At 42.5% G+C, this 12312-nt stretch overlaps 1 protein-coding gene across 1 annotated transcript in view; it reads left to right on the forward strand.

The window, feature by feature from the left end:
• The first annotated feature begins 1456 nt into the window (after positions 1 to 1456).
• LOC132867650 (uncharacterized) overlaps positions 1457 to 12312 on the forward strand; it is a 62978-nt gene continuing 52122 nt past the window's right edge. Inside the window, exons 1-5 of the mRNA XM_060900622.1 lie at positions 1457 to 1506; positions 3980 to 4263; positions 4517 to 4771; positions 4887 to 4983; positions 5169 to 5287. Of these exons, the coding sequence (XP_060756605.1) occupies positions 1457 to 1506; positions 3980 to 4263; positions 4517 to 4771; positions 4887 to 4983; positions 5169 to 5287 (805 nt within the window). The remainder of the gene's footprint in view (positions 1507 to 3979; positions 4264 to 4516; positions 4772 to 4886; positions 4984 to 5168; positions 5288 to 12312) is intronic.

Below are 12312 nucleotides of genomic sequence, written 5' to 3' on the forward strand. Positions count from 1 at the left end.
TGACTAGCACAGAAGTTATGGTCATTTATATGACCATAACTTTAAATTATATTATTTAAATGACCATATGGTCATTTAAAGTTGTTTAAGAAAATAAATATGGCTTTTCCTTAAATACTTGTGTCACTGCAATGATTCTTTTAGTCATTGTAATTATTGTAATCTTTAAGCAAGCGTTTTTTTTTTTAAATATCGTCAAAATATCGTTATCATTAAAATCCTAAAAAATATCGAGATATTATTTTTTGCCCATATCGCCCGCCCCTATTGCAAACCACCTCAGTGACTTCGGCTTGGGTAATGGACGAGTCCACCTCTGAGTCATCAGCCTCAGTCTCCTCAGTGGAAGACATGACAGTGGGATTGAGGAGATCCTCAAAGTATTCCTTCCACCGCCCGACAATGTCCCCAGTCGAGGTCAACAGCTCCCCACCCGCACTGTAAACAGTGTTGGCAGAGTACTGCTTCCCCCTCCTGAGGCGCCGGACGGTTTGCCAGAATTTCTTTGAGGCCGACCGATGTTCCTTCTCCATGGCCTCCCCGAACTCCTCCCAGTTCCGAGTTTTTGCCTCCGCAACTGCCCGAGCTTCAGCACGCCTGGCCTGCCGATACCCGTCAGCTACCTCAGGAGTCCCGGAGGTCAACATGGCCCAATAGGACTCCTTCTTCAGCTTGATGGCATCCCTTACTTCCGGTGTCCACCACCGGGTTCGGGAATTGCCGCCACGACAGGCACCGGAGACCTTGCGGCCACAGCTCCGAACAGCTGCGTTCACAATGGAGGTAGAGAACATGGTCCACTCAGACTCAATGTCCCCCGCCTCCCTCGGAAGCTGGGAAAAGCTCTCCCGGAGGTGGGAGTTAAAGACCTCCCCAACAGAGTGCTCGGCCACACATTCCCAGCAGACCCTCACCATACGTTTGGGCCTGCCAGGTCTGTCCAGCTTCCTCCTCCGCCAGCGGATACAACTCACCACCAGGTGGTGATCAGTTGACAGCTCAGCCCCTCTCTTCACCCGAGTGTCCAAGACATAGGGTCGGAGATCAGATGACACGACTACAAAGTCGATCATCGACCTCCGACCTAAGGTGTCCTGGTGCCACGTGCACTTATGGACACCCCTATGCTCGAACATGGTGTTCGTTATGGACAAACCGTGACTAGCACAGAAGTCCAATAACAAAACACCACTCGGGTTCAGATCGGGAGGCCGTTCCTCCCAACCACGCCCCTCCAGGTGTCACTGTCGTCGCCCATGTGAGCATTGAAGTCCCCCAGTAGCACAATGGAGTCCCCAGTCTGAGCACCCCTCAGTACCTCTCCCAGGGACTCCAAGAAGGCCGGATACTCTATACTGCTATTTGGCCCATAGGCACAAACAACAGCAAGAGCCCTCTCCCCAATCCGAAGGCGCAGAGAGGCGACCCTCTCGTTCACTGTGGTAAACTCCAACACATGGCGGCTGAGATGACCTGCAACATGAGGATTGATCTGACCAGACAGTGGTCAGTCCAGCACTCAGCTCCTCGCATGGCTCTGATTACCATACAGTCTTTGATGTTGCAGCTGTGCAAATTACATTGTCAAGTAGGTGCCATTGCTTGGACCTTGGGTGCATCCAAGTTCTTTTATACTTGTCTCCTTGTCTGAAGAGGGTGCTGGAAATGGTTAGTTAATTTTCATGACAGAGGCTTAGAAGCAATAGACCATTGGTGTTCATTTTCCCTGTATTATGCAGGCCGAGCATGCCTTTCTAGTTTCTGTAGTCAGTGCCGACTCTAGCATTAAAGTTGCCCAAGAAGATGAGTTTGTCACAAGGTGATCAAGAGCCTTGTAGAAAGCGTCCTTTGCTTTATTTCTGCTGGTCAGGGTGGGGGCATAGGTACTGATAACTGTAACATGATGTGCGGAGTTAAGGGGGAATCACAGTTTTATCAGACGTTCGTTGATGGAGACAGGGAGGTATGGTAACTGGTTGAGAAGTGTCATCTTAACGGCCAGTCCCACTCCATGAATTCTATTCACATTTTGTGCCTTGCCTTTCCAGAACAAGGTGTAGCCACCCTTGCAGGTCCTTCCCCTGCATGTCTGGTTTCACTCAGTGTGGCAATGTCTATTCTGTATTGGGCCCATTCTCTTGCTATAAGGGCTTTTTTCCTCTCTGGTCTTGTAGATGTTTGCTTGTCCATTATTTTATGGACATTCCATGCACCAAGTTTTCTTTTTTGTAGGTTTCCTTGTTATTTGTTGATTTCAGCTACTGTATGGGTAATACTGCCAGCCATGCCTAGCTAGCCAGTCAGGGTAGGGACAAGCAATGTTTGAGACACCTTTTCTTGTCTCTTCCCCTACCCTAAATAGGCTGCTCAGTCACCTGGGAGAGCATCAAACTCCTCTGTCATCCTGGAGTGAGAGATAAAAGAGTGGCTATTGTCACCAGGCTGCCTGCATGCAGGGCTGAGACTGCAAATCCCAGTGGCCAACTCCATCTGTTGCTTCATCCCTTCCCCATCACCACAGGGCTTTGAAGATAGGAGAGCATGAGAGATTGCACATAGAACCCTGTGCGGGAAGTGATTATAGTGGGAAAGTCAATGCACAGAGGCAGTCCCACACTCTCGGCCAAGGAAGTCAGGTTCCAGTGGTATGAAAGAGCCATCACAACCAGAGACTTCTTTGGCTGCAGTAGATGACCACAACACCTGGAGTGTCTTGCCGTGCCCTAAGCAGTCCACAATGCTATGCTGTTGCCACCTTCTTGATGGTTGGAACTTCATGAGCCTCGTCCACTCAATCTGCCAATTCCAACCTTCACATGCAGGGATAGACATGTCCCACCTTCTGGCTCACCAGCAGGTTTGCGACCCAATCAGCCCACAGTTGAGAGTTGCGTGCCAGGTGGGATCCAAAGAAGGATGAGCTACACTTGAAAGGGTATGGCAAGTCCCTGCTGCAAAGGTACTCCCCTCCCTGTCACCCCATATGCCCTGGATTTTGTATACAGTCTAATTAAGTGAAAGTCCTTTATCTTGTTGAAGATGCACTCAGCAATATGGCGTATAGAACCAGTCAGAAGTTCATACACACCTTCTAATTAAATGTTTTTTTCTTTATTTTTATGAATTAGTCAATTCATATTTTAAAATCTCATCTCATCTCATTATCTCTAGCCGCTTTATCCCGTTCTACAGGGTCGCAGGCAAACTGGAGCCTATCCCAGCTGACTATGGGCGAAAGGCAGGGTACACCCTGGATAAGTCACCAGGTCATCACAGGGCTGACACATAGACACAGACAACCATTTGCACTCACATTCACACCTACGGTCAATTTAGAGTCACCAGTTAACCTAACCTGCATGTCTTTGGACTGTGGGGGAAACCGGAGCACCCGGAGGAAACCCACGCGGACACGGGGAGAACATGCAAACTCCACACAGAAAGGCCCTCAATGGCCACGGGGCTCGAACCCAGGACCTTCTTGCTGTGAGGCGACAGTGATAACCACTACACCACCGTGCCGTCCATATTATAAAGTAATGATGGATGTTGTTTCTCTTTATTTACTTGAGCGGTTCTTGACATAATATGGATTACTGCAGTTGTGGAATCAGGCTATTTACTGTTTTCTTATTATTTACTATTTGATCTCTAATGCATTAAGAAGGAAAGAAACTCGTCCGCTAATTAACTTTTGACTTTAACATGGTGTGGGGGATTCAGAAGACCCACCTGACCCCCTCTGACTACGGCCTTGTACAGATATAAAGGTGTATTGTGTTCAGTGCAGTAATGAGAAATATCTGATGAACACACAACATATAAAACAATCCATCAACAAAACTTTATCAATGTCTTTGAATCTGCATTTATTTCTCTACACAGGTGTTCTCACTCAGGACAAAAGTCGTTGGTCTGTGAAATATCCTGATAATCCAATCTGTGCTGTGAGAGGATTCAGTGTCTCCATTCCCTGCAGTTATTCTTATGATCCAACATCAAATCCCAATATTCAGGTGACACAAAAGCTTTGGTGCTCACTGAACTCAAACACAGCCGAGTGTTTAAACCCTCCGTATGTTTATAACAGCTCATCAAACACCAGCTCAGACTTTGAGTACGCTGGAGACGACAAATCAAACTGCACTTTATTAATCCACAATCTACAGTTCAGTTATTCTGGAGAGTACAGATTCAGATTTATAACTGCTAATCCTGATGACAGATACACAGGTGTTCCTGGAGCGACTCTACAAGTTGCAGGTAAATTTAAATGATTAAAATAAAAATCCAAATGATTCATGATCTGTATAATTGACTTTCCTCACCTATAGGAATACATTAAATCATTTTGTGGAAATCTTTCTCTTTTGAACAGTGAAAGTAAATTTAACTCCAGCTTTAATTTTTATCAAGAAATCTCATGTAGCTGATGTTTATTATTCAGTAAAACATTTTTATCAGTGAGAGAAATCCTGATTCACTGACGTGGAGTCTTTCCTGCTCTCTGGAAAAGATTTAAAGGTGTCACTAATCAGGCTCAGTGGAAACGGGACCCTTAAACAAGGAGACTCGTTAAATCTGACGTGTGATGTGAACTGCACACACAGTTCCTCACAGTTCATGTGGTCTAAGAACAACAAGCTCTTACCTGAATCAGGACCCGTTCTTCACTTTCCTGCTCTAACCGTGAGGGATTCTGGGAATTACACCTGCACTTGGAAAACCAACGAGGCCTCAAGATCTGAAACGATCAGCCTTCACGTCGAGGGTGGGTCCATCTGCTCACAACATTCCTGAACATCTCGAATGATTCCTGAAGGAAATGAAGTGACTTGTGTTCAGTTTAATATTCAATAAATGTTAAATACTGTTGTTTTTAACAGGTGAAAATCCTGATCAGTGGTTAATCTGGATCATTGTCTCGGTGTCAGTTGGAGTGATTTTCATCGTCTCAGTCATCGTAGGAGCTGTGATTTACAGGTAAAAATCTACATATTTTTAGGCAACACAATCTATACAGTCTAAAGAAAGAAAGCAAAGAAAGAACTGTATCTCATTTAAAGCATATGATTTTTCACAAAATGCAATTTTAACTGTCCATTTAACAATCAACAGCAACTAATGTGTCATTTGTGCCTAATGACCAGGTTTCTGAGCGATTGCAGGAGTGTCCACACTGAGCAGCAGAAGAAGGAGGACGCTGCTGATATCTACGTTAACGTCCAAGAGAATGAGGATGGTGCTAATATCTACGCGAATGTCCAGAAGGAGGAGGACGGTGATGGTATCTATGCTAATGTGTAACAGCAAAGAGCTGATCACAGTTTCACACTTCACACTCAGCTTAAAGTCTTCGACTTGTGAATTTCCTCTGTGAGCTGAAAAAGAACGTTACACAGCACATACACTTCCTGTGTGTAGCACTTGAGCTTAATTTTATGACAGACAACTTCACTATTTATTACATTTATTGTCATTTCAGCCATAGAGTAATTTCTGAAATTGGTTTAGAAGCAATTCTTGATTTCTATAACTTTGTATAAGATTTATGGAGTGGTGCTTGAAAGTTTGTGAACCCTTTAGAATTTTCTATATTTCTGCATAAATATGACCTAAAAACATCAGATTTTCACACAAGTCCTAAAAGTAGATAAAGAGAACCCAGTTAAACACATGATACAAAAATATTATACTTGGTCATTTATTTATTGAGGAAAATGATCCAATATTACATATCTGTGAGTGGCAAAAGTATGTGAACCTCTAGGATTGGCAGTTAATTTGAAGGTGAAATTAGAGTCAGGTGTTTTCAATCAATGGGATGACAATCAGGTGTGAGTGGGCACCCTGTTTCATTTAAAGAACAGGGATCTATCAAAGTCTGATCTTCACAACACGTTTGTGGAAGTGTATCATGGCACGAACAAAGGAGATTTCTGAGGACCTCAGAAAAAGCGTTGTTGATGCTCATCAGGCTGGAAAAGGTTACAAAACCATCTCTAAAGAGTTTGGACTCCACCAATCCACAGTCAGACAGATTGTGTACAAATGGAGGAAATTCAAGACCGTTGCTACCCTCCCTAGGAGTAGTCAACCAACAAAGATCAGTTCCAAGAGCAAGGTATGTAATAGTCGGCGAGGTCACAAAGGACCCCAGGGTAACTTCTAAGCAACTAAAGGCCTATCTCACATTGGCTAATGTTAATGTTCATGAGTCCACCATCAGGAGAACACTAAACAACAAATGGTGTGCATGGCAGGGTTGCAAGGAGAAAGCCACTGCTCTCCAAAAGGAACATTGCTGCTCATCTGCAGTTTGCTAAAGATCATGTGGACAAGCCAGAAAGCTATTGGAAAAATGTTTTGTGGATGGATGAGACCAAAATAGAACTTTTTAGTTTAAATGAGAAGCGTTATGTTTGGAGAAAGGAAAACACTGCATTCCAGCATAAGAACCTTATCCCATCTGTGAAACATGGTGGTGGTGGTATCATGGTTTGGGCCTGTTTTGCTGCATCTGGGCCAGGACAGTTTGCCATCATTGATGGAACAATGAATTCTGAATCATACCAGCAAATTCTAAAGGAAAATGTCAGGACATCTGTCCATGAACTGAATCTCAAGAGAAGGTGGGTCATGCAGCAAGACAACGACCCTAAGCACACAAGTCATTCTACCAAAGAATGGTTAAAGAAGAATAAAGTTAATGTTTTGGAATGGCCAAGTCAAAGTCCTGACCTTAATCCAATGGAAATGTTGTGGAAGGACCTGAAGCGAGCAGTTCATGTGAGGAAACCCACCAACATCCCAGAGTGGAAGCTGTTCTGTATGGAGGAACGGGCTAAAATTCCTCCAAGCCTGTTTGCAGGACTGATCAAATGTTACCGCAAACGTTTAGTTGCAGTTATTGCTGCACAAGGGGGTCACACCAGATACTGAAAGCAAAGGTTCACATACTTTTGCCACTCACAGATATGTACTATTGGATCATTTTCCTCAATAAATAAATGACCAAGTATAATATTTTTGTCTCATTTGTTTAACTGGGTTCTCTTTATCTACTTTTAGGACTTGTGTGAAAATCTGATGATGTTTTAGGTCATATTTATGCAGAAATATAGAAAATTCTAAAGGGTTCACAAACTTTCAAGCACCACTGTACATGCTTCTTTAATTTCTTTTGAGAATGTACTCCAACTAAAAATAAAATTATAATAGTTTTATTTATAAATATTCTGTATATTTGTCATGGTTCCGGGCTCACCCTCCGTCTGCCCCAACACTCAGGACTCCATTTCCCATAATCCCCCTCACACACCAGTCACTACCACGTGCACTCCGTCAGCCAACCCGGAACCACATCCTAGGAGTGCTTCCCCCAAGTTCTAATCACCATTACCTGTACCTTTTTGTTTGCATTTGTATTTATAGCCGTTTGTCTGTCTTGTTCGTTGCACAGTATTGCCTCTACTTTTCGTGAGCCTACTGAGCGTTATTGTACTGATTGTTTACCTGTGTATGACCCTGTTCGCCTTCCGTTTTTTCCCTTTTCGCCTAGCCCTTGTGTTTATATTGCCCGTGTCTACTGATTCCCGGTTCTTGGACTATTACCTGTTTCTTGACCACGATCTGTCTAGCCCTCGTTACTGTGTTGGATCTCTCGGTATTGACCTGGTCTGGTTTTTGTACATTGTCTTTGATTTCATTGTTCTCATTAAAACTCTGAGTTCATTTACAATCCGTGAGCGTCTGGTCTGTCACAGCCGTGTTACAATATTCTGTACCGGGCATCTGACATTACCAAGCCTTTATAGTATTGTATTGAATATCAGGCTTCGACTCTGTTTCTGTTTTCCTGACCACGCCCTGTCTAAACTCTGATATACTGTCCGAGCCTCGCCTGACCATTGCCTGTTTTTCCTCACACTGCTTTTGACTGATGATATAGAACTGATTGCTAGTGTGTAGTTAATAAAGCTCTTCCTGCACTTACATCTGTTTACCTCCCTTACATGACAAATATTACATTCAAATAAAGGAAAAGATAAAAACTAAGATATAAAGAAAGTAAAAACTGTAAGAGTAAATAAATACAATTCTGTCAGTGCCACTTTCATCAAGGAACATTATTTACATTGCAATATTTGTAACAAGTTGTATTTGGTAGGTGGCTCTGTTCTGGGACATCCCTGCCCTACCATGCGCATACGTGGAAAGCTTTGGGGCAGGGAGTGCACACCTCCCTGCAATACCATGTGCCTACATGGAAAGGCTAAAGCAGGGAGAGCCACAGCAAAAAAAATCCCAAAACCACCATGCCAGGCAGACCTCCCTGGCCGTTCATGCTTTCATTGAAGAGCCAGCCTGGGGAGCTTGCTGACTATAAAATAGGAAGCAAATTAAACCAAGATGAAATACCATGAGACGAGTTGAAGCTTCACAGATTGCTCGTTGGAGTAAAATAGCTAGTAGGTTATACAGAGAGCCTGAGCAGCTATGCAATAACATTTGTTTAATCTAGCACAGTTTGAATGAATGGGGCAGGTCAGGCTGGACGGCGCTGCCTCCAGGTACAGTTGGCAAAATTCTGAAAGTCAAAGCAGGAAAAGAATCACCATGGTTGTTCAAACCTGAAATATGGCTGTTCAAACGATGCAGTTATTCAACACAGTGGACCATGTGAAGCGCGTCATGACTATTAATAATGGAACTGAGGAGCACCCTTGTTATTGATGTTCATAGCTGCTGCCTCATTGTCACAAAAAAAGGATTTGCTTCTTGACCAGCGTTTATCCCCCAGAAGATGAACTACATGATTGAGTCGGTTCCATTAGAGCAGTGGAAGAAGTGTCAGCTGACAAGGATGACAATTTAGTTAGTTTTTTCTTTTTTATCAGACATCTAATTTTTAGGTTTGTTTACCTGACATGTTTTGATGTACGACTATCGTCTTCCTCAGAGTGTCACCGGATGTTATTGGTGACGCATCTTTTATCAGCTGATGTTTCCGAAGACGACAGTCGTACGTCAAAACATGTCAGGTAAACAAACCTAAAAACTAGATGTCTGATAAAAAACTAACTATATTTAATATATGACATAATGAACGTAATTGAAGGATGACAATTCTTTTGGCCATGCATCAGCAAACTGCAACAATGCAAGCAGTTCCTCGAGAGAAGCTCAGACTGGAGCCACAATGCTATTTATTAACACGATTTCCATGAGCCTGGGCGCAGGTTATTTGTTAATCCTGGGAGCAGAAGACTCCTACTTGCCAAATGAGAGCTCTGGCGAATGGAAATGGTGCTCTCTTGCAAAATGGCTTGCAGAGGAAGCAGCAAAGGTAGGCAGGTTAAAGCAGCTTAAATAAGGTGCTCTATGAGAGATTTACCAATAGAATACACAGAAGGGAATCAGCTGAGCTGACAGCTGATTTGGGTTGGCTTGAGACTAGCTGCAGTCAGCTGATGTAGCTTGGATTGTGGGCTGAGCTTGGCTTCGTGGCCTACCGGAACTACGCTACGCTCGAATTGTGAAGATATAAAGAAACTAAGAGCATCTACAAACACTGATCAACAAAAATGCATTTTCAAACGAGACTTAAAAATGTCTACAGGATCAGCTGACCTAATGCTTGGACATAAACTATTCCAAAGTTGAGGAGCATCAGATAGAAAACTTTATCAACTTTGGTCTTTAGTCTGGACTTTGGAGCAGCAGGAAAGTTTCGGTCAGATGATCGTACAGGTCTTGCTGTTTGATAGGGTGCTAATAATTCAGATGGATATTCTGGAGCCCAACCCTATAAAGTTTTGAACGCGATCAATATTTTTTTTAATAAATCCTGAATTTAACTGGTATCCAGTGACATCAAGCCAAGACTGGGGTAACATTCTCACCAACCCTTGATCTTTTAAGCCGTCTGACTGCAGCGTTCTGTACCAGCTGGAGACGAGCAACAGAAGAGCTGTTCAGTGTTGTAAATAAAACTTTACAGTCATTCAGGGGAGATGGAATAAAAGCATGTTTGACTTGTTCTGTGTCCTCAAAGGATGAAGATGATCTAACCTTCAATATCTTTCAATTGATAAAAGCCCAGTTGTACCAGTTTATTAACAGGAGGTTCCCTTCAATTCCAAGATACTGGTTCAATATTATTTGCCAATGAACCCAAGACCTGCTTCACATGAGCAGTATTCTGTTGTGGGCCAAAGACTAAAATTACTGAACACTTAATTATTTAACTCTATTTTGTCAATATTAAGCTGACGAAAGTTATCGGACATCCAGTTTCTCACATCATTAATACAGGATAAAGAATTGATGTGTTCACCACATTATTGGGATCCAGAGACAGTTAGAGGTGTAAATCATCAGCATAACAGTGGAAGTTAATGTTTTACACCCCATGACATTTCCAAAAAGGAACATATATAGGGAAAATAAAACTGGACCTAAACTTGTGCCTTGATGTACCCCACCTGTCAACGCAGAGGAGGAAGAAACCTCCTTATCAACAACAAAAGCAAAAGTTCTGTTAGATAAGTATGAGTTAAACCAGGCCAGTGCTGTTCCTGCTATTCCCACCCACTGTTTGAATCTCCTGATCATTATGGCATGACCAATCATCTCAAATGCAGCACTTAAGTCAAGGAGAATTAACACAGACATATTCCCACCATCTTCATTCATTAAAATGTCATTTGTAATCCTGAGGAGAGCCATTTCTGTACTGTGTTTATTTCTGAAACTAGACTGAAATTTCTCAAAAATATTCTTGTACTCAACTCCCTCCAGTATTACATTACAGGCATTTAGCAGACACTCTTATCCAGAGTGACTTACAACATACCCAGAGCAACCTGGGGAGCAGTTGGGGGTTCGTTGCCTTGCTCAAGGGCACTACAGCCATTTCTGCTGGTCCAGGTAATCGAACCAGTGACTTTTTGATCCCAAAATGGCTTTCCCCATGGCTGAACTTTCTGAACAATTTCAATCCTGTTGGGGTTTTATTTTAGGGTCTCCAACTTGTTTCACTTTCAAGTTCTAGAACAATAAATTTCTCTTCCTTAAGTTCTAAAGCACATAAATTTTTATTTTTCAGAAGGATGAAGGTTAAAACACATTAATGAATTCACATTCACAGTAGCCTGATGAATCAGATGTTTATTCCAACAGCTCAGTAAATGAAGAGAAAATGAAAACTGTACACTGTTCAGAGGTTCAGGTTTCCACCAATGGATGGCGATATTGTTCATTGCAGCAGACCTCAAGACATTTCCTGTCTCTGAAGATGTAGGTGGCTGCATTTACAAAAAAAAAAAAAAACCTTACCCTAAATAAAGTGCTATAAAAGGTTTTTTAACTGTCTTTTGTAGTATCAGGTGTGCTTAATAACATACCAAAAGTCTACCACAGTCTGAGGAAAAGTATAAACTTCAAGATGGCACCCAACATGGCCACCAAATCCTTAAAATGCCCTTTACTCCTTCATTATTCATCCTAAACAAGTAATTGTGGTGCCAAACCCCAATGTTTTGTGGATCTAGGAATCCAATTAGCATATTTAAATTATAATGACGTGATTGTTTTCACACATTCATGAACCTACTTGGTGCATTAGGCCCACTGATGGAAGGCACAGGACTCAGGAACATTATGGAAGTTGTCTATGGTGAAAATGCCATCCAGCATATGATGACTGGAAAATCAGTGCAAAGGGCTTTCCATGGACATCTGCTGGTGGACAGATGTCTCAATCATCTGGTTGTGCTGGATCTGCTGGAGGAAAACCCGCAGTTCAAGTCATTGGTGGACCAGGCAGGAGCAACGTACTCATCCTTGGTGGTGAAAGAAATGACTTTGGAGAGTTCTGTAGCTTTGGATATGTTGATCCAAATCAAAAATGATTGACACAAAGAAGGCAGAACTTAGCACAAGGTCAAAAACCAGTAATCTGTGAGTAAACTATCAGAAAATGCTGAAGACTGCCCGAAAGATGATTACAGTAAAGTGGCCATATTGGTCCACCATCTTGGATTTCACAATATGTAATCACTTCATTATAATGTATATATGCTAATTGGATTCCTAGATCCCTGAAACATGGGATTTGGCACCGAAATTACTTGTTTAGGATGAATAATGAAGGAGTAAAGTGCATTTTAAGGATTTGGTGGCCATCTTGGACATCATCTTGAAAATTACACCTTTCCAGTGGTCAGACTGTGGTAGACTTTTGGTATGTTATTAAGCACACCTGATACTGCAAAAAAAAAGTTGAGATACCTTTTGTAGCATTTTTTT

The sequence above is a fragment of the Neoarius graeffei genome, chromosome 19 (assembly GCF_027579695.1).
Source record: "Neoarius graeffei isolate fNeoGra1 chromosome 19, fNeoGra1.pri, whole genome shotgun sequence".
In the NCBI taxonomy this organism is placed as follows: domain Eukaryota; kingdom Metazoa; phylum Chordata; class Actinopteri; order Siluriformes; family Ariidae; genus Neoarius; species Neoarius graeffei.